Source organism: Ictalurus punctatus, chromosome 16 (assembly GCF_001660625.3).
Source record: "Ictalurus punctatus breed USDA103 chromosome 16, Coco_2.0, whole genome shotgun sequence".
Taxonomy (NCBI): Eukaryota; Metazoa; Chordata; class Actinopteri; order Siluriformes; family Ictaluridae; genus Ictalurus; species Ictalurus punctatus.
Genome location: NC_030431.2, coordinates 18,874,163 through 18,901,901, shown reverse-complemented (window position 1 = coordinate 18,901,901; position 27,739 = coordinate 18,874,163). Strand labels below are relative to the sequence as shown.

Sequence of the window (27,739 nt, the reverse complement as noted above, 5' to 3'; positions counted from 1 at the left end):
TCTGTATTCAACATTTTAATCATCTTTAACAAAGAGCTTACACAACTGCATAGTTAGGTGACGCTTTAAAAATGGGCTATAACCGTTCAAAACATTAATCACATTCCCATCAATTATTCTAAAATCCCACAACTAAAAAAAAAAAAAATCCTGTTTCTAAAAATAGTGTAACTCAGTGGCATGTGCACCAGTTTTAATACATCATGGTAGGAATTTGAAGGGGAAACACCATGAAACAGGAAGTATTTTAGACATTACAAACTGTCAAAACGATCTACATTCAGAAATCAAAAATTAGGTGAAGCGTAAACTGATTGTGATTTGAATCAGCATTGATACTTTGGCCATGACAGTCATTTTCGGTGAACATATCAGTAGACTGATTTCACATCTGTAAACATGCACTTGCGTCTACTCCGAGAGGAGTTCTGGTCCTGTCACCTACTAATAACTATTAAATGAACGTATTTCTTAAGATCACCAAAAGTGCTTCAACCAGTCCTCTAGCCATCTCTAGTAGAGTAGAGAAAGTGTGAACTGCACATGAATTCACGAAGGTGGATTATTCATGAAGAGAAGCACTAATTAAACTGAGCAGTTGGTCATTTTGATGGTGATGATCAGTAAATATTCAATATTACTCATAATTCAGTGCCTTGTTTACACACATGGAATCAGTCCATATTAATGCTGCATAAACAGCAAACTAAGAAATCATTTGAAGTCCAGTAATACAAAGCAACGAGTCGCTCTGTTGATTTGGATATGATTTGGTCAAGCACTGGAATGACTAAAGCACCGGGTATGAGGCAGTGGAGTAGTTAAAGCATCGCTGTTAATGAATGAGTAAACAGTTCCTTGGTTAGAAGCAAACACTTATTAGTAATTAGACGGATAAGTAACTTTGGTCTCATGTGTCAGAACTACCCAAAGCCAAACACTGTCACTTCACTGGTACTGACGGATGTACTACTGATTCTATAACTACTCATAAAACTTGATCAAATGGGCCTGTGTCTGAGAGAGATATACCACATAGAATCTATCTACACATATAAAATGGCAGAGTGTAATTTCAGAGCATCTGGAGCTATCAAACTAAAGCTACTAAGACCTTACCCCTCTGAGGGATGTGTGTGCACAGGATTGCTGCATGGGGCTCCACTGGAAAGCTCTATGTCATGTAAGACTCTTGTTTGTGGTGCAGATTTTGCACTTTATAAATTGTTCAGCTCCATTAGAGTCTGGTCCAGCACTTGGTGCATGCCTAGGTTCTCCTCTTTAGCCTGGGCTAGTTTCTCTGTTGGCAGAGGGGGGAAAAAATGGACAAAGTGAGAAAGCAACATTATAAACGGAGCAACAACATTAACAATACAGTACAAAAAGCACTCTCTAAACTAAACATAGCAATAAATCCATTTTTCTCCAGGGATTAAAAAAAAAAAAGAAGTGGCGCTTATTAAATTTACATTAGAACTGTCTTTAATACAGTACACGGTTAAAGTACGTGACTTTGTTTGATTTTAGATACGCAGTCATGAGCAGGAAGCAGATTCCTGATTCTTGGTTCGTCCCTAAACGAGGTGAGACCGAGGCCTCTCTCGGCACAGAGACTGGTTAGTGTGTGCTGTGTGAGTGAAATGTCAGGTGAGGTTTGGGTTTCACTCAGCACAAAGGAGCAGTCACAGAGGATAGCGGCTGTTTCGGCTCAGCGCCTCCACCACACCGTGGTGATTAGCCAAAAATGATTCAGGCACAATTAATGGGACAAAAGTAAAAAATGTCCCAATAATGCTCTTTCTGATCAAAATATACATTTTTTCTCGCACGTGTGATTGCCTAAGAAAAACCGTCAGATAATGCTGAGACCAAAGTATGGCAAACAGCCAATAAAGTTGAAAAAATGTTTTTTTGGGCCACTTTATCTGTTTTTTTAACTTTGCCTATGCTATCGTCCTGCACAGATAAAGAATTTTAGCAGTAATTCACAACATTCGGAAAAATTATACATTAATGTTTCCAAAGTGTAGAAAGGCATGTTTACAAAGCATGAACATTCAGAGTGTGAAAATCAGAACATGTCTTTGTATATAAACATTTGTCCAGTTCACATAAGCATTAGTAATCCCATAAAGGCATGGCTGGAAGAATATAAACTAAATTCCCATGCTCCAGTTACTTACACTAATAAACAACAGACTAGATTTCAAAGTATCAGCGAAAACATGGACAAATATTTCCTTTGAGGTTAAAAACAACCCAAACATTTAGGTTCGTCTCTGTGGCCTTGAGACAGATTAATCTCATTTGATTTGAAATTATAATAAAATAATAAGCCCATGAATTTCCCAGCATGAAGAATTGCATTCGATATGATTCTGAGCTCAAGTGTTGAGTAGACAATAGCACTAAAGGCTAAGGAAAAAGGACCACAGTGCCATTGGAGCAAATAATAAGATATTCGGTTGGTGCGCCACTCTCAACACAGCAGTTACACTGACGTGGCAATCACAGGTTTATATTAATGCGCCGTTTCTATAGTAACAACTCATTCACAGGGACTTGTACGGTGGATGCTCCAACATATTATAAGCCTAATAATAAACACATTAAAAATGTGTTGTTATTTTAAAACAAAGTAAAACACTGAACTGTTGATATGGTGAAGTTTTCTGTATGAACACATTTGCTTAACTCCAGTGTCAGTACTTTGTAACATTGAGTTATGGTTTTTTCACCTCAAGAATGTCTTCGGGACTTTCAGCATTCTGGTTTCTCAATATGAATTTCTCAACATGACAAGCTGCTTTTTTTTTTTTAAATCGTAGAAACTTCGAGAAAGATGCTGTTGAAAGAATGACTTTTTAATCGCTGCTATAATTTAAATGATAACAGGAACCAATTTGTTTCGCTGATGTTCCACAACATAAAATGTAACTAGAAATGGCATGACATGCCAATTTTTGGCAAAGTGTTTCGGTATAAAAGGAATAGAACCCTTTGGGTTGTGCTGTTTTGGGAAATAATAAACTTTGCGCATGATAAAAGGAACTCAACTTTGCCTAGGTCACATCACACCACCCACCATTGATTATTTTCCTATTACAGCATGCCCTGTGGTGTTTTCTTCTTTACTGTTTCCATACACAATTAAAAATAATCGTCCTCTTGTCTTTCACTGGTGGCAGATTTGACTGGATATATACTGTTTTTCTACATTATTGATGGACGGGGTGAAGGCAGGCTGACAAAGTGTGAATAGCATCAAAGTGCAGCTACATGGAAGGTACACATAAGAAACTAGCTTATACATGTCCAAATTTTCTGGAGCTGTAGATTTGCTTTTCATTCATACTGTTGGGTTTTATATTTCTAAGGCAGAAATACATAATGAAAGAAAACATGTGAAGAACATACTCATCTACATGCTCAGAACTATGAAAGACCATGCAATTAATTTATGTAGCATTATATAGTAGCTACTATTTCGGAGCCGTCAGGCAATCCCTATATTTGTCCTAAGAATGACATGGAAAAATTTCAGGTTATGTGCTAAATGACAATTCATTAACTAAGCACCCTGCAGTCTACCGTCTGAAAAAATTTACATTATTACCTCTAAAGTCAGCCAAATGTTCAGTTCCCAAATATGACGATGAATAATTTTGAACATGAAGAGAATTTCATCTGGAGAGGCTCAGCTGCTGAGCTCATTAAAAACTACTCTTAGCTCATTAGTGCGGTTTTTCTCCACCGTCTCACGTAAGCGATCTGTTTCCACAGCATCTCAGAGAGCCAGGTACAGAAGCAGGACAGCGGAGAGAGGAAAGGGAGAAAGATAAATGAGGAAAGAAAGAGAGGGAGTGAGCTGTTAGTGCAGTCAGAAAGCACAAGGCGCTGCAACAAAGGCACCAGCACTACTGGAGAGCAACTGTGATGAAAAAATGTCCAATTACATCAGAAAAAGATACAGTACAGCAGTACATGTGAATGGTATGGTAAAGACATCACGAAAATATAAACACATTTCTTAGACCTGTTTTTATTACAGCTGTTAGCACTTACCTTATCCTACTTATTCATAAAACAGCCACAGGGATTATAAATCATAAAATGTTTCTTTTCCTTCCTTATTGAGTCACCAGTTCTTGAGACATTTAGAGTTGCTTTTTGGAATTTTGAATACAAATCAAAGTAGCATGTTATGTATAAGAATAATAATTGTTCCTTCCGCATAGAAGGACAACAATATATTACAAGTATCTACAAAAATAATACCAAATAATAAGTCCTATAAGTCATAATTCTCCATGTATCACTGCCCATTTCCTTCTTCATAACGTCAGTGACTAACTGCATCTCAAAATTACTAACAGACATTCGGCTTGTGGTTTCTAAACTTAAAAAAAAATAGGACAAATACTCTTAGTTAACAAAGATATAAATCTTAATATAGTTGGCAGTGAAACTCTAAACTCCATCCAAAGCTGTAAATGAACTGGCTATGAACAAGCAAAATAGTATTAATAGTGTTTTGAATGGAAAAAATAAAGGGGGGGAGGGAGAGAGAAAAGAAAAGTAAGGGTTTTTTGCTTTTTATTACAGAGGAAGAAAATAAAGCACTACAGAAACAGAGAACAAATACTGAACAAATTCCAGCAGAAAAATGCAGCAGATGTGTAAACACTGACAAACTGGCAAAGCTCAAGAAGAAAAATATCTTCTAAACAGAAAGCTAATGAAACAGAACACACGAGGTGTTGCTACCTCGAAAAACAGCAACGAAAAAATAGGTAGGACCCATACTGGCTCCCTGGGGTACGCAGTATCAAACTTATTTATTAAGAAACCATGCATTCATTTCTGAAAACTGACTTTATGACTGAGACTGGGATCTGATTTAAATAGTGGAATGGAGGGAATTAAAAACAAGTGAGGATGGCAATAAGTGAACCCCAGATGAGCCAGATGTAGGAAGCGCCAAGGAAGAAGAACTGAAGAAACAGGGACGATGAAGAGGGCACAAGTAGAGAAAGGGTGAGACAGTGCATTTAAAGGGTTGTCATGTCGTTGAGAGCCAGATCCAGCTCCTCACTGAGGGCTTTGCCCTTTAGCTTCTGAGCGTATACCTCATCTGTGTTTCACACACACACACACACACACACACACACACACCCCAAAGGAACAGTAAAAGACCAGACACGGAGAGACAGAAGGAAACAAAGAGTGGGGACAAATGAAAGATGGTCAGAAAGAGGAAACAATTCTGTTAGCTTCAGAAAGCAAATCTATAACTGGCCACTAAAATGACAAAATACACTAAATTAACCCGGGTATGACTCGTATCTTAAATCAAGTGTGGTCAATCTTATCTGCTGGAGTGGCTGCAGGGTTTTTATTCTAAACAAGAGCCACATTTGATTCTACCTGTTTAATTTGCTACAATTAACTACTAGGTTTGTCTCCCATTTGGCTGGAATGAAAGCTGACAGCCACAGCGGAAATTTATTGATAAGATTGAAGACCACTGCTTTAAAATAATATAAAATCATGGTGGCCATCCTAACTATTGTGCAGTACAGCTTATGTGCAGAATAAAACTTCCATTCTGGACTTAAAACTCAGCAAGGTCATGCACTGTAATACTCTAACTGATCTATACACTTTTATCCAAAAGGCAGTTAATGAGCCTCACAACACCTACATGCAACCTCATGCTCTTGTTAATGGTGTGCAGTCGATTCAACTCATTCAAACATAACCCACATATAATTAAAGCTGAGAAGTGTCTAGTTTCCATGATCAACCATACCGACAGATTAAAAACATGAATATGTAGAGCTGTAATGGGGTTAAAAGACCCTTCTAAGCAACATTTATGTGTATATATATATATATATATATATATATATATATATATATATATATATATATATATATATATATATATATATATATATATATATATATATATATACATACACACACACACACACACACGCAGAGGATTAAACTCAACCCTTAAAACTAAGCACACCAAGTTTAAATAAATATTTATCATTAAATGTATTTGTAATTTAACAACATTAATATCAGCAGTTTGTTAATGTTAATATTGACAATTCTCTCTATTCCAACTACATCCTGTTTGTGCAAAGAGAACATACAATACTTCATATCCCATGAAACTGGTTAGTTCTTAACCACAGCAGATCAGTTGTCAAACCTTACTGTTTTTTTTAAAAATATATTTCCTTCTCAAATTAGAGAGCCAGAGTTTATGAAAATGGACCATTTATTTCCATCATAAAACTTCCATGTAAGTATATGGCAGGAAAAAATTAATAGTTTGTGCTGATGGCTAGTTCCAAAATCAGTTGATTGTCAAGATTTCTTCCATCAACTTTTGGTGACGTAAAGGTGACTTAAATCTTTTTGGATCGGGTCACATCGCAGTAAACTGGATAGTTTTATTCATAAGCTTGAAAACCATAGATATATTTTATTGGTTCTCATAAAGTGCTGTCTGACTCTCTGATTAGTTCTATAATGAGTCTGTCTCCAGTCCACACCGGCTGAAGGTCTGAAAGGGTTAAAACAGACCATTATACTGGTTGAACTACTGTTTTTTTTTTTTTTTCTTCCAAACCTCATTTTCTCCTATTCTACCAATTCCCAACCTCTAACAAGCTAGCAGCTACCAACCAGGAAAGGTGAAGGCTAACACATGCTTCCATGGGAACATTTAAGGTTAGCCATCAGAACTTTCCGAAATGCTGCTCATGCTATGGTACAGGGCAGCTGAACACACTCGGGAGGAAAGCGCTATCTGCCCTCTTCCACATACATGAGCTTACCGATCCCCATGATTGGCTAGAGTACTACAATCCCTCTTAACCATAGTGCATGGTCGATTTTGCTCTCTTGGACTCCTGGCCACGCATGGCTGTAGCATGGTAAGGGTTTGCATTCACATGCTTCTGCGTATTGGGTGAACACTTCCAAGTGAATACAAACACAACTTTATGAAAACATGACACATGGTAGTGTGAAACATTCTCAACACAGATGCGGTTAACGACCAGGACGTCAATTAATTATAGACAACCCTGATTTTTGATAACTTGCTATAGTACCTTCCAAATCATCGATGGTCTTCTCAAGTTTAGCCACAGACCTCTCGGCAAACTCAGCACGAGTCTCAGCCTAAGAACAGAGAGAAAAAAAAAACAAACAGTTTCAAACTCATTAACAAGTAAAAACATTCCACCAGAACTTCATATTGTTCAAACAAAATCTTTAACAGATTGCTCACCTCTTTCAGCTTTTCAGTGAGCACTTTGATTTCCTCTTCATATTTGTCTTCTTTTGTTGAATACTAAATATGAAAGAATTGTGGAAATATTAATAATAAGATCAGCATCACTTGAAGCTTAAAAAGAACAAAATTTTGCAGGATTTATAGCAATATAGAGAAAAATGCAGAGCAGTCTACCAGGAGAGAATTTTGAAGACTGTGCCACACTATTGTATTAATCAAAGAAGAATTGTTAAGAATAAAGATGACCACACACTTTATTAGCCATCAATAACTTGAGCAGAGAAGTGAAAGAGTCTACTACTACACTTCATATCCCTTGGGATAAATAAGAAACTTTCTTTTATTTACGAGTCCTATTGTGTTGTAAGCAAGCCTTCTGGTTTCGTTCTGTCCCACTTAGTGCTCCGGTAACCGTCTCTATAGTTACCCAAACACCCGTGAGCTTGGGCTCAGCACTGTTGGCTTTTCACAGCCACCAGCTGTGTTGGGTAACCCAGCCACCAGCTGTTGCTGCTTCGCCTACCTTCTCTGCCTGGGCCTCCAAAGACTTCAAGTTGTTGGTGACATTTTTCAACTCTTCCTCAAGGTCACCAGATTTGCTGTGCCGTAGCAGAAGAGACGGAGAACAAGTAGAGGGGGGGAAAAAGAGGAGAAAAGAGAAAGAAAGAGCATTTTAAAAAGATAGAAAAGTCTAGCTAAAGGAGACCCCAAACTGACGAGGGTGAAGAGGTGTTTCTCATAATACCAGACACCGTGGACACAGCTATTAATATAAACTTACCTCCGTGACATTAAAAAGTGCTTAGTTAAAATACATTAGGAAAAGGACTTTTTTTTTTTATACATTTACAGATGTATAAAATAGACTCGCAATCAAAATATAGATAATTAAAAATGTTGCACTTTTGCAAAAATGCTATTGAATAAAAGTCTCTTTCCTAACGCTATAATAGGGGCCACCTTTGCCAGGCAGAAGAGATGGTTCACCTAACAAGCTGAGAAACAAGAAGCGATTCGAAGCACAGGGTTGGAGTTAAGCAAAGAACAATGAAGGTTAGTGAGTTCCAGCAAGAAAGGAGGAGATGGAAAAAAGCCAGCATTAATGTCAGTGTTTGAGCAACAGTCACTGCTGTACCTCTTCCTCTCCGCACATCATGGACTTCAAATTCTGATCCATGAGTCTAAGCTCCTCCTCCAGCTGTCTGACTCGACTGGGTTAGTCCAACATGAGCAGAGAATGGGGGGAGAGGAGGGGGCCACAAAACATGGTGTGTTCCAGGGTGGGGTGCATTGGAGCATGCATTTAGGAAACAAAGGGAGAGAGAGGACCAAGATCCTCGCTGTGGTTAGTGAACCCCAGAAATGTTCTTTTTCACTCATGTTTTATTACATATAGAGTGGGGTGACTGAAAGACCACAGGCAGCTGGTAAACAAATAGACAGTCATACTAATTAGATCCAAGTGACTAATCTCAAGCCATCACTGCCATGTTGCAACCATTGCTATGTTGAATCTGCTATTACCACAGTCAAGCTGTCAGAATTTAAGCAAACACACCAGCATTGGTCTGTTTTTTGGATCGGCAGGCATTTCTGTATGTGGCTAGTTAATATGCAGTAATGAAAGCAAGTCTAAGTAATACAGAGGGGAAAAAAAGCTAACAAATAATCAGTGCATGAAAATATTTGTGTGGTGGGCTGGGAAAACCCTTATGTGGTGTAATTTTGACTTTTTTTTTACTGTATCATGACTGAACTGGTTCGCCTTTGCATGGATTTCAATCATGAGTGAAGATCTATCGTTTTAAAACAGGAAAAGTGAGAAAATCCTCCTTAAAGATTTCATTCTGACTGCAGAGTGGAACATCACAGATAATTTGACAGCCAGTGTCCGATTACAAACTAAAATTGATCAGGCATAAGTCTGTTTCACTACAGCACATGGCTATCCCACAACTTGATCAAAGGGCAAGGAAATCAGTTAGCAAAAAAGATTATTCTCCGTTTTAATGTAATCCATTATATACTTGAAACCTCTCTTAATTTCCAAAACTGTCTATTATGCCCTGTGGTAGTGGGCTTAAGTATTTTCCAGCTTGACCTACATTATAACAGTAAACATGCTATGTGGGCGTGGCTTGGGATCAGACAACTGTACCTTGGTGCAAATTCTTGGAAATGATCTAGCGTCATAAATATGAAATGTGTATGCATGAAATGTGATATTTTATGCTGCCTGTTGCTTTGCAAAGTCTTTCAGACACCACAAACGTGCAGGCATATTGCATCACTGTTCATGCAAAATATAACCCTAACAGTGAATACACTACACAAACATGGCTCTAGTCTAGCATATACATTTACTATGGACAAATATGTAACATTCAAACGATTAATAAAAAATATCAACAGTATGAATGGATGTGTAGACTGCATATTTACATACAATATAATAAAACAACATTTTTAAATTTGTCATTATTTACAAAATAGCAGCTGAACTTCATACATGCGCTCTGGTGATTGTAAATAATACTCACGCCTCAGCCACCTCAGCACGCTCTTCAGAACGCTCAAGGTCACCCTCAAGGACGACCAGCTTACGGGCCACCTGCAGGTAAACAACAACAACAACAAAAAAAAAAAAAAACAGTTAACAACACAGTAACACAGTGACGAGCACAACTGTTGCTTCCTGGTTAATATGTTGAGTGTCTCAGCAGACTTGCTGGGGTGGGATAGGAACTGTAGACAAGCAATACACTGAGGACAATAAAATGACAGCACCATATCTATAAGGGTTTTCAAATCTGTAGTCAAACTGCACTACACATGTAATTTATCTATAACCAATCTTTAGGATTCTAGCACTTGAGTGGCAAGTATGTAAAAACTGCTCTGCAAGCACTAAATCTGAAGGTTTGTATTCCAAAGGTTAATGCAGTGTTGACTCTACACATTGCCAAAAGAGATCAAGAGTCAAGTCACATGTGAATCTGCTCTTGAAATTGCTAACAAGCAAGGACACTAAGGTTGGTGAAGTGTTTAAATATGAAATGCTGCTGCTACATGCATGAAATAAATCATTGATGGTCTTAAAAGATCAATACACTGATCAGTCTGGTATAAAAACCAAGACTTTGCTGCATTTAAACACAATATGTTACAGCACTGCTTGAAAGCTGAATGTTGTTGAATTTTCTATATACCTGTATAAATATGACCTAAAACATCATCTGATTTTCACACAAACCTAAAAGAAGACAAAGAGAACCCAATTAAACAAATGAGATGAAAATATTATACTTGGTCATTTATTTATTGAGGGAAATGATCCAATATTACATATCTGTGAGTGGCAAAAGTAGGTGAACATCTACGATTAGCAGTTTAATTTGAAGGTGAAATTAGAGTTTTCTCAATAAATGGGATGACCATCAGGTGTGAGTGAGCACCCTGTCTTCTTTAAAGAATAGGGATCTATCAAAGTCTGATCTCCACAACATGTTTGTATAAGTGTATCATGGCACGAAAAAAGGAGATTTCTGAGGACTGTATCAGGCTGGAAAAGGTTACAAAACCATCTCTAAAGCTTTTGGACTCAACCGATCCGAAGTCAGACAGATTGTGTACAAATGGAGGAAATTCAACAGCATTGTTACCCTCCCCAGGAGTACTCCAAGATCAAGACGTATAATAGTCACAAAGGATCCAAGGGTAAATTCTAAGCAACTAGAAGCCTCTTGCACATTGGCTAATTTTAATGTTCATGAGTCCACCATCATGCGAACACTGAACAACAAATGGTGTGCATGGCAGGGTTGCAAGGAAAAAGCCACTGCTCTCCAAAAAGAACATTGCTGCCCTTCTGCAGTTTGCTAAAGATCATGTGGACAATCTAGAAGGCAACTGGGAAAATGTTTTGTGGACAAATGAGACCAAAACAGAACTTTTTTTCTTTTTTTTTTTTTTTTGATTTTTTAAAATCTCTTTTTTAAATTAGATGAAATTATGTTTGGAGAAAGGAAAACACTACATTCCAGCATAAGAACCTTATCCCATCTGTGAAACATGGTGGTGATAGTATCATGGTTTGGGACTGTTTTGCTGCATCTGAGCCAGGACGACTTGCCATCGTTAATGGAACAATAAATTCTGAATTATACCAACAAATTCTAAAGGAAAATGTCAGGACATCTGCTCATGAACTGAATCTCAAGAGAAAGTGGGTCATGTAGCAAGACAACGACCCTAAACACACAAGTCATTCTACCAAGAATGGTTAATGAAGAATAAAGTTGTTTTGGAACTGCCAAGTCAAAGTCCTGTCCTTAATCCAATAGAAATGTTATGGAAGGACCTGAAGCGAGCTGTTAATGTGAGGAAACCCAACAACATCCCAGAGTTGAAGCTGTTCTGTACTGAGGAATGAGCTAAAATTCCTCCAAGCTGATGTGCAGGACTGATCACCAGTTACTGGAAACGTTTAGTTGCAGTTATTGCTGCACAAGGGGGTCACAGCAGATACTGAAAGCAAAGGTTCACATACTTTTGCCATTCACAGATTCGTAATATTGGATCATTTTCCTCAAGAAATAAGTGACCACGTATAATATTTTTGTCTCATTCGTTTAATTGGGTTCTCTTCATCTTGTGTGAAAATCTGGTGATGTTTTAGGTCATAGTTATTCAGAAACTTTCAAGCACCGCTGTAATGTTGTAGTGCTATACAGAAAGACCACTTAATAAGAGGTTTAATAATTAGCTAAATACTACAAGAGTTTTTAAGAGGCCCTCAAATGCTTCTCTCTCGTTTCAAGCTTCTCTCCATGGTAAAGCCATTTCATTAGCATTAGGGCAACAACAACAACAACAGCAAAAAGACACAGGAGCAGTCACACTAAATAGTACCACTTGTGCAAACAGGATGAACCGATCAGACACTGGGAACGTGTTAAAAGATGTGAAAGGAATGCCTGGCGAGAAGTAAATTGATTCCACAATGAGGGGAAAAGCTAATAGCTAAATTACAAGGCCTTGAGAAGCCAAAATGGAAATGTAGGATCTCTGTTGGGCAACATGTATTACAGACTATTAAAAACTTTTTCCACTGTATCTTCAAAAACAAGATTTAGCCTAAACAAGAGAAAACTCAGAGACACCCTGAGAGATGACTGATATGGTCCGAGTGATGAGCGTTACAGCAACTGCATCATCAGTTCAATGAACAATAATGATATTGCTCAATATTACTGGCCATTTGGTTAACCAATTGAATTGGCTGCAACAAAATTACTGACAAAACACTCATGAAGTGTTAATTTTTCAGTATGACTAAATTAAATAATTGAAATTCAGTCCAAACCAATAAAATATGCAACGGGGAAAAAAATCCATATGCATCTATAAGCATTCTTCTTTTTCAATTTTTTTGTTTGTGTTTCTTTCTTTTGTTCTTTCTTTCTTTCTAATATGTTCTTCTCTGTGGATAGTCAATCAGCAGCAAACTGTGCTGCTCACCTCACTCCCAAGTCCAACTGATTCCTGTTGGTACCAATCTTATGTAATCATCCGCACTGGACTGACTAACGGAAAATGCACCACTCCAGTTTACTGGGGCCAAAAGATCCAGTACAGTGCATTGGAAAAAGGCCATTAGATCTTCCACACAAGTGTGCAGAGGTTTCATAACAGTAAGCAAAGAAATCTAGAAATAAGGGAAATTAAATATACAAAATAAATATATACAATATATATGTGTATAAGCCTATAACCTGCAGATACCACAGGTTACAAAACAAGTAACATACAAATAATATTGTTTTGTGAATAAACATGAATCGTCATCAAAGGACTGTCTCGGATTCAAAATAAACTTATATATAACGTATAACTGAATCTGACCTCTCAGTAATAGGTTTTTAAACTCCCCAAGTTACACACCTCTTCATATTTGCGGTCAGCCTCCTCAGCAATGTGTTTGGCCTCCTTAAGCTGCATCTCCTGAAGCTCCATCTTCTCCTCATCTTTTGTTGCTCTGTTCTCAATGACCTTCATTCCTCTGTGGACCAAAGAAGCCAAAAAAAAAAAAAAAAAGAAAAGAAAAAAAAAGGACAATAAGTGTGTTTTCACACCTGGCTCGCTTGGAGCGTTTGTTTTGGAACCTGGTGCATTTTCTCCCTCGGTTCGGTTGGAATTTGGTCTGACTCACATATTTCTGAACAACTTTCAAAAACACATAAACACAGAGGTTTATAAAGTGTTAAGTGAACATTTCAATCTTTAATTAAAGGCTTTAATTGCTCTGTGGAACATATAAATGAGATAATTTATAATTACTACAACTAAAAAGCCACAATAAGCTTGCACAGCTGCTGTCTATTAATCTGGATGGATGGGCACTATGGGCGGAACCCCGGAACATAAACAGGTGCACTCTGACCAATGAGAGCACAGTTTACTCACATGTGATTTCATAAACACATTTGGGTATACTTTGAAAGGTTGCCTTGTGAAAGAGAACCGAGCAAAGGAGAAAATACAACATTGTAACAATTTAAGTCCCTGATTCGGAACAAAGCACAAATCTACAGGTCTGAAAACGCCCCAAGTTTCAGTTAGTCCACCAGTTCCCAACCCAGTCCTCAATGACCCTACTTAGTTGTGCTGAATTCCATTAAATGAAACCGCATTATTACCTGGGTTGGAAATATTTGATTTACTTTTGCAGTCAAAATTATTTAACCCCCATTGCAAATCAGGTTTATTGTCACAATTTACAGACTTTCAGCTGTTTGCAATGAACAAATCAAACAAAAACAATTAAAATAGTTCAACACAAGGAATGCTTCAAGTGGTTTCCCCAAATTCAACTGAAAATGGAACTTTTAATGACTTCTCCAGTTTCACAATTATTCAACCTCCTGAACATAATCCCTCACAAGCTATGAATGGCTGCAAGCAGATTTCTGAGAAGGCAGGTTGTGAAAAACCCTCGAGTGACTGCAAAAGACCTGCAGCAAGACTTAGTGGCAACAGACACAGGTTTCAGTGAGCGCTGTAAGGCGAGTACTAAGCGCAGAAGGTTTCCATGCCAGAACTCCAAGATGTACACCGCTACTGACCCAAAAGCACAAGAAAACTTGCTCAAAATCATATAAATAAGCCACAGAAGTTTTGGGATTCTGTTCTGTGGAGCGATGAAAAAAAAACTAGAACTTTTCAGCACGATGGATCAGCGTTATCTCTGGAAAAAGAAGGATGAAGAAAGAACACACTGTACACAGTCAAGCATGGTGATGGCTCGGTGATGCTCTGGGGCTGCTTTGCATCGTCTGGCACTGGAAACCTGCAGCATGTGGATGGCAAGATGGATACATTGAAGTAGCAGGAAATCCTAGGAGAAAATTTCATGGACCTTCCAACAGGACAATGATCCCAAGCATACCTCAAATTCCACCAAGGTTTGGTTGCAGAAGTCGTCCTGGAAGATTGTACAGGTCCATCACATTCACCATTGAAAATCTTTGGTAGGATGTGAAGAAGGCGGATGGAGCACGTAAACCCAAGAATATTACTGTACTGGAGGCCACTGCTCATGAGGAATGGGCTAAGATTCCTCAGGCACGCTGCCAGACGCTATGCATCTTGGTTGCAGCAGGGCATAACAGCAAAAGGGTGCTCTACTAAGTACTAAAGATGCTTCTCATGAAGGGGCTGAATAGTTTTGAAACTAGAGAAACCATTATAAGTTGCATTTTCAGTTGAATTTGGGGAAACCACTTGAAGCATTGTGTTGAACTATTTCAATTGCTTTTGTTTGATTTGTTCACTGCAAACAGCTGAAAGTCTGTAAATTTTGACAATAAACCTGATTTGCAATAGGAGTCGAATAATTTTGATACTAACTGTACGTTGTAGAAGACCATATTTAGAACACCCAGGTAAACTGGCCAGACACTCAGACTTGTCCAAATTTGTACGAGCATATTTTCTAGAATGTTAGTTCCAAATAAATCACCTCTCGCTCTCATCTGCAGCTTTTTCTGCCTCCTCGAGTTTCTGCAGTGCGGTGGCCAGTCTCTCCTGGGCCCTGTCCAACTCCTCCTCAACCAGCTGGATACGTCTGTTCAGGGAGGCCACTTCAGCCTCTGCCTACGAGGACAAAACAGCCATGATCAAATACACTTACCAAAACATAACAGATCACAAACAATTCCGGATTTTGTACTATACAGGCAAGTAGGGCTGTAGTATGAAGTGGATCTGTTCTGTCTATTTCTTTTAGACTTTGCACTGGCAATCTAGCTGGACCAGAGTTATAAATCAAAGCTTGTAGCTGTTTTCCTAAAACTTTTACACTTTGAACACAGTAACCCATGGGATATTATTAAAGCAATTAATACATCATTACTTAGACATATACCCTGGGAACCAGTAGTTCTGGGGTTATATGTGTGGAGACTTCCTGTCATGGGACATTAAGAATGATTTTTTTTCTGGATGCTTCTCAGATGAGAATCACAATGTAAAGTTCATTTACCTTCTGAGAAATTTAAACCAGCAAGCTAATCATCACCCCGCTAATTCTATAAAGCAGATTTACAGTTTAGGTGCAAAAAAGGAAAGACACGATAACCTAAAGGAGGTTACATGAAAGTGAATGGAAAAGCTACAAACTACAGAAACTAAAAGGGTGGCATTGAATTGTCAGTCCTGAGTTTCCACACATGTTTTAAAATAGAGGTGCATTTGAATAAATGAATAAATACTCAGCTAGCTGTTCCAAGTGCAAGGATTCGTATACTGAAGTCATGATTTGGGTATTTATGGGTAATTACACCAAACTTCATGGCAATGAATAATGAATCACTGAAGATAGAAATGTCATGCACAATCAATTGATCCACCAGAAAGAAAGAAAAAAGAAAAAAAAAAAGTCACTCTGTAGCGCTAACACAGTAATTCGGATACAAGTGAAAATCTTTCACTGCACAATTTTGACTGAAGGATCTTAAAACTATTACAAGCAGAAAATTCTTTCATCTCATAAAAGAAGCCAATCTTCTAAAAATAAAAAAATGGTCTCTAGAGGTGAGATAAAATCTATCACTGACAAATTCTGTTGTGTTATTTGAAGTGTTTTTTTAATTCACTTTGAATGTCGCTATTTTTATTTTCTTATTTGGAGTGTTCATTTTTGGTTCAGTTTGGATGTTTTTTGATCTTTTATTTAGCTTAATAAGTATTAATAGTTAATATATATTAATATGTATTTAATTTAAAAAGTACAGTACATTTTCAGGGTACAGTCAGTAATATTTCTTTTTGTAATAAAGTTCAGCAGTATTTTACTTTGAGTGTTGTGATTTCATTCAGTATCAATTTAAAAACTCAGTTGATTAATCGGTTATTGGAAGGTACTGCCCAACTTAGTTATCGGTAAAATCCAGTATTAATCGACCTCTAATATGAAATACGGTCCATTTGTTCACACAGTCATCCAAATATCTGTTCAATAGCCCTTATAAGTACTCAAAGATCATGCGTCCTCAGAAAGCTGAAGCCAGTTTATAATAGAGTCTGTAATGCCTGTGTTAAGGCCAGTGTCTCAATTGCATAGAAACCACATATAATGTGAATCTTATACAATGCAACCTTGTAAGCCACATAAAAAAGAAATTCTACCTTTTCCCATGACTGTAAAGAGAAAAGTATTGTTTGTTCTTCAAAAGGAAAGCCTACTGTATATCCCTGCCCCAATTGTTCAACCATTCATCTGCCCGTGTGCTACATTAATGTCTAATTTTAGTCTACAAATACAAAATAATAGCTGGAAAGTTACATAATTTTGTTTGTTGTGTAGCCTTTTTGGTTAAACACGATCAAAGAACATTTTGATAGAATGTATTTCCATATTTAACCAATCTATTAACAATAAATTAGGAATGTTTAAACAATTTAGGCTAGAAAAAACATAAAACACATATCACATACTGGTAAACAAATCAGGGTCAAACACCCATCGTATTCAAAGAATGTGTTGCTATGCATTACTACACTTCCAGGTTAAAGGTGCGTACACCAGTGTAAACCCCTCATTGCTCCAAGTGTGGAGAGATGAAGCTGCAGGTCCATGAGGAGATGTTGATGACTGAGATGATTAGACTTTGGCTTTCACATTCCACCATTCCACGTTTCCCACTGAGCCAGAGGGAGCACAAAAGAGCTAGTGTTCTTCTCTCACTCCCCAGCAGACGACAGCTATAATCAGACCCCCGCTCTGTCAAATCCTCAGTCTGAACCAATTCCAGTGTGTTTCAGCAGGGCAGCTGTGGAATGCCGCAAATGGCATCCCAAATATTCCTAACGGCTTAAGTTAATAATTAACAATCAACGCAACTCTCTTTGTCAATTTAACTGCTGAAGGGCAACTGATTAAAAAAAAACAAAAACAATTCCAAGAGCTCTTAAGGACCTAAAGAGAGAGCAGCTTTGTTTGGTGAAGTGTCTGCCCATCTTGGCTCCTTTTTCATATCCTCACACTTAAACTACAACCTGTTTTCACTCTTAACTTATGATGTGATCTGGAGAAAAGTTTTATTCCTCCGTTGTTCTTTTATGCCCTCAATGCATCAGTGATAGTTTATTTTGTTCATTTTTATTTATTGTTTTTGAATAAGTGATTTCAAAGATTATATTGAACAAAGTTTCCCCAAGCCAGTTTTCAGTTAGAGTTTTCAGGGCTCTGGCTCACGTCGTGGTGAAATCTTTCTATGGTAAAGTCATGCACTAGGTATCTGATATATACGAGAAGCTTGGACATTCCCAAGGTCTTTTTTTGCTCACATGCAACAAAGAGCACAGGAAATGATTAACCTTGTGCTCTCTGGGATCGAGGCCAGGTTGAGTCAAGCCAATAGAGATGAAGACTGGGAGGAGACACAGGAAGTGGGAGCAGGTTGGCTAAACAGTCTAGCTGGGTCAAACCGCTAAAGTCCCTACTGCAGCTATAGGGTTAGGGTGTGGAAGAAAAGGCATAACTTGGATGCACCTGTGTCAGCAGAACGTGCCGGAAACAGCAAACCACCACGGTCCTTATCGACATGGATTATAAATGTAATAATGAAGGGTAATATCAAACGTCTCATACACTCTCAATGGGGCTGGCATGCTTACAGTAAGCATAAACCTTTAAGTATGTATCATTCAACTAAATAAAAGTGTATGTAGTGTACTCGAAAAGGTATCTATGGTCTAATTTTGTACTTTAAATCCATTATAACAGTATACATATGTTTTCATATCTATGTCATATTAAAAGGTGCAAAGAAAAGGGGTACCAGCCTAGTAACAAGAAAAGGCATAGTTTAGTACGCCTCATTTTCTCTAAGATGAAAGGAACGGCATCAAGTCCATACACCCATCACATTGTAATAAATCATATCTCAAAAATATAGGGGGTATATCAACATTAACTTAATGCCTAAAATACCCTTATTGATAGAAATGATTAAAAAAAAAACAAAAAAAAACACTTTTTTTTAGATAAGTTGGTCACCAGAAACTTCATGATTTAAAAAGTAAAAATAAAAAACATTTTCCTCAGTGTCAGTTTGTTTTATTTTATGAATGACAGTGAGTCTCATGTTGCTTGAAGGCCGGAAGCAGCCTGAGGCAGAGTCTCTATAGTAACACTGTAACTGTATCTGCTCTCTGCAGCCGTCAACCAACATTTATAAAGACGAGATACTACAAAAGAACCACAACAGGTTTGTGCGTCAGACCAAAAAACAAAAACAAAAACAAAAACAAACATCTCAAATGTCCATCTCTGCTAGCTCTGTTTCAGGGACAAGGTCTGTCTCTAAAGTCTTACCCTCTCCCTGGCATGTCTCTCTGAGTCCACCTCTCTCTGAAGCGCCTCGGCTCGGTCTTCTGCATCGTCCGCCTGCTGTTGCAGGGTCTGGATTTTCCTTTTCACAGCCTCGATGGATGACATTTTTTTGTTTTTAAGTCGCTTTCGACACTAATCTACAGACGAGACACCTTGGACTTGGAGAGGGAGTGAGAGCGCCTTGGGCCACCTCCAGACCCTGAACTTTTTTAAACCTTCTAAACTAAAGTTTCTTCTTCATGGGAGAGTTATAAAGAAGGACGTTTACTCAGAGTTCTTGTGTAACTCGATTTGCTCTGCTGCTGAAGGAGAAAAATTGCTTTTGTAGAAAAGTCACACACTCGTCTGCGTCATCGAGGCTCCGCCCCTCTCTTATCTGACGTGACGTCATCATTGCACTCGCGCGTTAACAACGCCCTCTTTTTTTTCTCTGCGTTTTGCTAAAGTAACGGTTCACGTTACTGGCTAACGGTGCTAGCTAATTCATTTTGGTCATTATATAACCGCTATTTTAAGTTTTTGCTCCGTAAGAACTCTCTGAACTGCTTTCATGAGCATTTTTTCAGTTCAGAAAACTAGTTGTAGTCATACATTTTTTTTTGGTAGTACCTGCTGAAAAAAAAACATTTAAAAGCATCACCGAAAATCGAATGGTTTCCACTAGAAATAGCATTACAACCCATCAGCTGTTAAACATTAAAACCATTACCATTACTTGTCCTATGGTGTCCACTAGACATAACATGCCACTAATATAAGGTAACAGATTACCATTAGAGACCCTCAGGGACCATTATAGTTTCCATTAAAACAAATACAATTCCCATTATAACCATTAAAACCATTACAAATTCTATAAGGGTTTCTATTGGGAGTTTTTTCACCATACTGATGATTATATGTTTTTCTTTCTTAAAGAACGAGACTTTTCTGAAATGTCTGCCCGCCTTGGCTCCTTTTTCAAGGCCAAACAGACTTCATTTAAAACCATAATGAACTTTTTTTTTTTTTTTTTTTTTTTACAATATTCGTTGTTACCCAGATGAGGATGGGTTCCCTTCTGAGTCTGGTTCCTCTCAAGGTTTCTTCCTCTTAACATCTTAGGGAGTTTTTCCTTGCCACCGTCGCCACCGGCTTGCTCAATTGGGTTAAATTTGCACCTTTAAAATCTGTATGCCGTGCTTATATGTTTCTGTAAAGCTGCTTTGAGACAATGTCTATTGTAAAAAGCACTATACAAATAAAATTGAATTGAATTTTCTGAAATCTATTTACCGAGATCATTTAGATCATCCACCATACAAGGAAAAAAGCTTAGAAGGCGCACATTAATATACACCCTGTGGTATAATTTTCTATAGCAGCAGCTTTGACAGTAGTGCTGGTGGTAATTCAAATCATAGGTTTATATTAATGCGCTCATTTTAATATACGTTCATTTCTATAGTAACAACTTACACAGGGATCTGTATAGCAGATATGCACATAAACTGATTAAAATATTTTCTGCAAGGAGACATTTATTTAGAATTTTCTGTAAGGAGTCTCCAATATGAGCACTTTGTAAAAGTCTTGTGTAGTCTTCGTAAGTTTTCTGACACAGGAAGTATTCAAGATTTTGTGGTTTGGTGGTTTTAATTTCGGTAACATAACAAGCTGTATTTTTTTTTTTTTGAGTGAGGAAAGAAAGAGGCTGGTGAATAAAGGACTGTTTACAGCTATAATAAAGTAATTTGTTTTGCAGACTCTTTGGAACAATAATAAAAAATAATAACATTTTATGGCGCTAACAGTAACTCAGGTTGCAGGTTGCATCCCACTTAACCACTGATTATTTTCTTATAGTAGCCCACCCCCAAGTGCATTATTCCTTACTTAGATGAATATACAGTAGGGAGAATGAAAAGAAAAGCTTTTTTTTAAGTCAAAGCGTACAAGAGCTGTTATATGAGCTTAACTGAGTGAAGTTAGACAAGTCTTAGTCCATTTTGTACATGATGACTGCACTCAGAAGGTTCACAGTGATTCAGTCAGCAGGATTATAAACTGATTCACTCTTGCTCTTTCACGCTGGTGTCTGGAAAGGCACACTAGTTGTTAAGTGGTGAGCAAGCACTGGCAAGCATTACTTCAATGCACTATATACAAAAGACTGCATTCTTTTCATTCTTTTCCTTCTTTGGTCATATAATAACAACACAAAGACTCAGGGTGGATATCAATCATTCTCTCCTATGCAGTAAAACATTGTATTACCGTATACTACTAGTTTTTTTCCTCCTCTATTTGTCACTATTATTCATGGGGGTTACAGTGAGCTTCATCCTGCCTTTCCAGTTGTAATAAACCTGTGTATTTTTATACTGATAAATGTAACATTGTGCTTTCTGTAATAATGCCCTAGGAAAATATTTGGACTATTCTGTGTATTAACGTACATTTAGATTATATGAGATAATTTTAATTCCATATTCAGGCCATATAAGTCATCCATCTAAGCATGGTCATATAGCATAGGATTAATAATTAAAACCTAGTTCGGACAATCGACTTTATGCAAATTATTATTGGTTATGTATTGTTAACAACATCAGCAATAGGAGCAGCACTGAACTCTTTCTTTATGGTACATTTGGCATGATAAAAGAATTAGATCCATGCGTTGTTTGTTTATTTTAAAATGAGTTAAACTGCCATATTTGGACAGTTTAACTCATTTTAAAATAACTGTCATATTGTGACAGTTATATTCAAACTCCCAGTTTGCTATGAGACTTTTCATTGTAATATTTAATAATTGCTTTTCTTTTTTTTTCTTTTTCCTCTGCAGTTATAATGGCATCACCAATTGTACCTCTATAAGGGTAAAAAAAAAAAGGGGTGGTTATATAAAAGGGATGGTTGTCCAAGCATATTGCTTGATAAGCATTGATATGACAGGTGTATGTCATCTGTTGAGTTAAACAGCAGGAAATTATTTGCTGGAAAAGACTACTACTAAAGGGGTCAGGCAGAGGCAGTGAGGATTAGAAATTGGGCGAGAAGTGTAAAGGAAAGGGTGTTATCATGGAACATAGACAGGAAAAGGGAGGTGATGCTGACAGACACTGCTTACATTGTGGCATTAGGTCAACCCATTTGGAGTCAAATCATGAGCTAATAAAATATACCAGGCAAATGATGTATACCTCTAAATGCACTAAATCCACTACAGACTATTGTGATCTGCAAATATGCCATGTGCTTTTGATTAAGCATGATATATTTTCACAGATGGTTTTATGGCATTTCAGTAACCGATATTATTTTATCGAACTTTTTGATCCACTTTTGTAAACTCTGATCATTAAAACACTAAAAAGTGTACAAGATGTTGCAAAAGTGAACGCAGGGCACATACAGTATCTGGCCCAGTATCCCCTTCCCACCATTATTATAATCACAGCTGTCACTTTAAGTAACCTTGATAACGCAAGAACCTGATGATAGGTATGTACAGATAGTCTACAATCAACCAAGACACTGTGTGTCTAACATTTGCTTCTTTACTACTGCATTGGAGATACAAAGCTAATGGAGGTAACAAGTAATGTAAGATAGTAGAGACAGTGTCTCACTTTTGCTATCTGGTCTGAGTGATTAAAACGCATGGCTGGTGCTGACTGCCTTTATGGAGTGTTTACAGTAAGTGATAGTGGGAAGCGGTTAGCACTTTCTCTAGAGTGCTTGTCAACAGCATGGTTACTGCTTAGTTGTTCCTGCCAGGGATTTCTGGCATGGTTAAGACAGGAGGATAGGCCTGAGTCAGAGTGACTGACATGGAGACGTTGCTGAGATTTATGCCAAGAGAGCACCAGATATCATCGTAGTTAAATGGTTGGGTATATGTAACACTTAATATTGCCACTTAGAATGACGTAAGGTTGAGTTTAAAATAATGCTTTTAAAATGTGGCCAATGCCACCACATTTATTTGACTGTATTAGATTTTTTCTTTTCTTTTAAAGTTCACTAATTTAGGAGTTATTTTCTTTGAACCTTTGAACCTTATTTATAATTTGTATTTAGCCAGACATGTCCTCAAAATTGGGGGGGGGGGGGGGGGGGATGTTTAGATAATAAATAGAATGTTGAGTAAATAGCGCCACCCTGTGGTGAAATCCCTAAAAGGCTTGCAAGCCTTTTATGTCAAATTATAATCAATTCACTTGTAAAATGAATTAACATTACCATGATTTAGTCCCATGAGAGTGCAAGCGTGTTCTCTCATGTGTCACTTACGTCTGTGGCTTTCTTCTCAGCCTGCTCCAGCTTCTCTTGTGCATCCTTCAGTGACTCTGAGTATTTATCCAACTCGTCCTCCACACCTTTCAGCTTCTTCTGCAGACCCAACAGCTCCTCTTCCAGCTGACACACACACACACACACACACACACACACACACACACACACACACACAAAAACATTAGTGTTGTGGATCTCTGTAACTGAAAGAAGAATACCTCAGGTCAAAAATGTTTATATAACCTACCTGTCACTTTTGTAAATGTGTTTGCACATATGACGTGTGACGACATGACATGAACACGTGAATTCTTTGCAGTGACATTAAAATATAGCAAATGGAAGGCTGCATAAAGTGTAGTCTATTTGAAGCTAGAGGCATAAATCAGTGCGGTGCCATACTGAAGGGCAGGCAGGATGAAGATGGCATGAGGACAGGATTATAAAGGGAACATAAGACACAGCCTTGGAGATGAAGGCCTTCACCAGGTCTGCAGCTGGTGAGGCTCGTTTTCCCATTTCAACACGCTGAGATAAAACATTATACAGTAGCCAGGCAGCCATAATACAGCAATAGCTACCTATTTGGTATATTGTGTTCTTTGGTCCTTAGAGACAGTCTGCTACTGTATATGGCAGTGCAAACCACAACTCCTGTTATGAAAATAGACTACAGTTCATGGGCGGCCATGATTAAAGCTTTCTGCTAAGCTCATGAGATCACAAGCCCAAGCGTTCCACAATGTGCCAAAACCAAAGGCTTTGATGTGTGTGGAACTGTGGGCCTCTCGTTATAAGGACAGGCAAGAGTCTATAACCTGATTTGGTTTGTTTTGCCACTGATTAAGCTTGAAACTAGTACAGACTAGCAAAGAACTAAATTTATTCAGTAAAGTCAGTAAAACTAGCCCATGGAATGCCGTTTCAAGAGATACCTGCAGCTGCCCCTGTCCCCACAGTAACAAGAGACACAATAGGCCATAAACCAGAAATAAAAGGACTATAAAAAGCCTATTATGACTGACAGAGCTGCTGGTATGGACACAATGTGCTCATGATAGACACACTGGGATGTCTTTGAGCTCCAGTTATGTGAAGCATTGCGTTTCGTCGTCATGTGTCGTCAAGGAATCTTACATCTAAATGCTGGGGCTGCTGTAGAGCCTTGTGGTTTGGTAACCTTTGACAGCTTACACAGCCTTGACCCCCTAGTGTGTACAAGAATAATTCCAAGATGATCAGGAAATGCCCAAAAGGAAAAAGGACACAAGGATGTCATGCAGAAACCGCTTGGTTTAAGACTGCGGTTAGAATGTGGTTTTCTTTGAAGCAACACTAATTAAGAAGAACACAGTCATACGCAGAGTATAAAAGGGCTGGCTAGATAGGCCTAATATGAGGTTTTATAGAAGAGAATCTTCTGATTAAACACTAGTGTTTAAATGAGGGCAGTCTAGATGGCATTTGATGGTGATCATTTTGGAAAATTGTATTGTATTACACACACACACACACACACACACACACACACACACACACACACACACACACACACACACACACACACACACACACACACACACACACAAAGACTGGCAAATGTTCAAGGACACATGCTTCTGTGTACTCCACTCAGCTCTTCTTACTTAAAAGGAAAAAAAAAGAGAATCCAAATACAGAAAACTGCACCTCAGGGGTCCCATAGGGAAAGAAAAAATTCCTAAAAAATGAAGAGTCGATAACTTCATGATAGCATTACTGACCAGCAAAACCACACAGCAAAAACACTAATAACTTCAAGACCAGTATCCTTCTCGATGATGAGTTAAAATGCATGAGCACGATATCCATGAAGCCACAGAGAAATGTCAACGTACAGTAATGACACAAGGGAGAAAAAAACGTGAGGCCCGAATTCTTCATCAACTTGAGCTAGTGATCTGAAGGTCTGAAGATTCTTTACTGAGACAAGTAAGAAAAACGAACTGAACTCGATGAAGAGCATTCTTGCTACCCAAGGCTTGTAAAACTGTGGACGGGAAACAGCAGTTTAAGCAATCTCTGAGAAATGCATAAACTGTGAGCGACCAGACAAGCATGTCCTAAATTGCTCTGCAAACATAATGTAACATTTATCCACACGTTGGCCTGAATATAAAGGTCACACTGCACTCATGTCATTTTGTGACTCATCTGACGCTGCCAGTAATAAACTCAAACACACTTCACCCTGGGCTGTGTGTCTGAATATTAAGTGTCATATTTAATCAAATAACCAAACTGTCACTCAAGTCTACTTCACGGCTGTTTAATTACACAGTGCTCACACACAGTCTTAATCTCTGTGACTGCTTGAATAGTTTGTGGTGGGCAGATCTTCTGGAATAAAACAATGCATTTCTCATGACGTCAGAAACGATCAGCAGAAGCCTGCCTCAATCTGTGCAATGTCTGGGGTGAAAATGTGTCCTTTTTTAGCCATACTGACACACAGCTCTAGATTCTTTTGAACTGTATTCCAGCGAATGCTTTCACGTGCACTTTTATGAGTCGAAATCAAATATAAACTTCTCGGTTCGATTCTAAAGAACTAAACTGGAGGTCAGTTATGTTTTTTATGTTCCAATCAAAATGGACATTACATTCTACAGTACAAACGTATCTCTATACTTAACTATCTCTCTCCCTCTCTCTCTCTCTCTCTCTCTCTCTCTCTCTATATATATATATATATATATATATATATATATATATATATATATATATATATATATATATATTCCTTTTTCACATATTGTGACATGAGGTCCTGTACAATTTCAGGTCATACTGAAATACACCACAACATGATATACATGTGATTTTTCTATAAGGGCAAGGCCTTTATATATATATATATATATATATATATATATATATATATATATATATATATATATATATATATATATATATATATATATATAATTTTAGAACACAAGAAAGTGTTTATATATTATTCTTATTCCTCATAACTGCAGGAATTATAAATGACAGCATTTGGATTCTCTGCTTCTCTCTCTCTCTCTCTCTCACACACACACACACACACACACACACACACAACTCCAATACCAGTTTGCATTTGTCCTCTGCTCCTTTCTTGTCCACTTCCGCTTGCTCGGCGCGGTCTATGGCATTCTCCTTGTCCAACTTCAGCATCTGCATCTTCTTCTTGATGGCCTCCATGGTGGCTGCTTGGGGACAGTGTCTCCTGCACGATGAGAAAGCTGGGAGCAGACGCAGAGGGCTGATGCGAAGTACTGAACAGCACCGAGGGCTCCAGAAGAGTGAAGGTCCAGAGTCTGACTCGGATTGGGCGGTGTGGGAGGCAGGAATCCTGTCCAAAACGAGAGCAGCACTTTTTTTGGAAAGCTCGCTGAAGTCACTCGGTGGAGGAGTGACGTCGCGCGCGCTGATCCGTGCGTTCAGATTTGGACGCAGTGCTTTTGTCCATCTTTGGGAGACTCTTTGAAAGCACAAGTGGGGATGAGTTGTAAGGTAGAACCGTACAAAATCCCCTGAGAAGAAACCGTGGTGGCGTGTTTAGTACAGTAGTACGAGTTTAGGGACGTGGAATTTGAATGAAGTGTGATTTATTTATAGTTAAACATATTTCTGTCTCTATTCTACAAATGTTATATTGGAGAAGAACTCACACAATTCACTTAGTTCCAAACTGGTGTAGGTTTAGACCAGTTCTCAAATATCCCCCAATTCCCAGATATAAGTTCCCTACATTAGTGACCTGTGTATGAAATAATATCTCCTGTTCCTCCTTAGACAGGACAGAACCCCCTCACTTTACCCATCAGCATAACATAAGCTGTGTCCCTCAACCAGAGCTTATGAAGTGAGTAAATATGAATGCTAGCTAAAAGCTAGCATAAATGTAATTTGAGTAATTTGAATAATGCTAATTAGTTTCTACCTGTGTTTATTTCTTGTTGACAACATGAGTTCTGACTGAACCTCCGCTTTAAAGTGAAGATATGTGGTTATGGAAACAGATTAATGATGGGAACTCATAATGATGTGAATATTAGGATTGAAGGATTTGAGATGTTGGGTGGGTGTTAAATGATCGGTATCTTGGACCCAGGTCATGGCAAGGGAATGAGAGAGAGAGAGAGAGAGAGAGAGAGAGAGAGAGACCCACACAGGCTGACCATTAGAAAATTATGTTGGAGTCAAATTAA

At 38.0% G+C, this 27,739-nt stretch overlaps 1 protein-coding gene across 8 annotated transcripts; it reads right to left on the bottom strand.

The window, feature by feature from the left end:
- On the bottom strand, positions 1-26,879 carry tpm2 (tropomyosin 2 (beta)). 8 transcript variants are annotated; one of them, XM_017488555.3, is made up of 9 exons: positions 26,616-26,878; positions 23,499-23,624; positions 15,342-15,475; positions 13,265-13,382; positions 9,862-9,932; positions 8,457-8,532; positions 7,316-7,378; positions 7,137-7,206; positions 1-1,300 (listed from the first exon to the last, which is right to left on the bottom strand). In XM_017488555.3, exons 1-9 carry the CDS (start codon positions 26,727-26,729, stop codon positions 1,218-1,220), a joined length of 855 nt encoding a protein of 284 aa, XP_017344044.1. In that variant the 5' UTR covers positions 26,730-26,878; the 3' UTR covers positions 1-1,217. The 8 variants fall into 8 exon arrangements, with proteins under 8 accessions (XP_017344044.1, XP_017344045.1, XP_017344048.1 ...); XM_017488556.3 differs by lacking the exon at positions 8,457-8,532 and adding an exon at positions 7,845-7,920; XM_053686653.1 differs by lacking the exon at positions 1-1,300 and adding an exon at positions 4,580-5,134 and having other exon boundaries at positions 26,616-26,879.
- Between the last annotated feature and the right edge of the window lie 860 nt (positions 26,880-27,739).

Excerpts from the sequence above, each read along its gene's own strand:
- tpm2 (XM_053686653.1), bottom strand. The coding sequence starts at position 26,729 with ATGGAGGCCATCAAGAAGAAGATGCAGATGCTGAAGTTGGACAAGGAG. Across the intron at positions 9,933-13,264 it reads CTGACCGCAAATATGAAGAG|GTGGCCCGTAAGCTGGTCGT; the intron begins GTGTGTAACTTG and ends GTTTACCTGCAG. Across the intron at positions 5,135-7,136 it reads GACCATCGATGATTTGGAAG|ATGAGGTATACGCTCAGAAG; the intron begins GTACTATAGCAA and ends TGTGAAACACAG.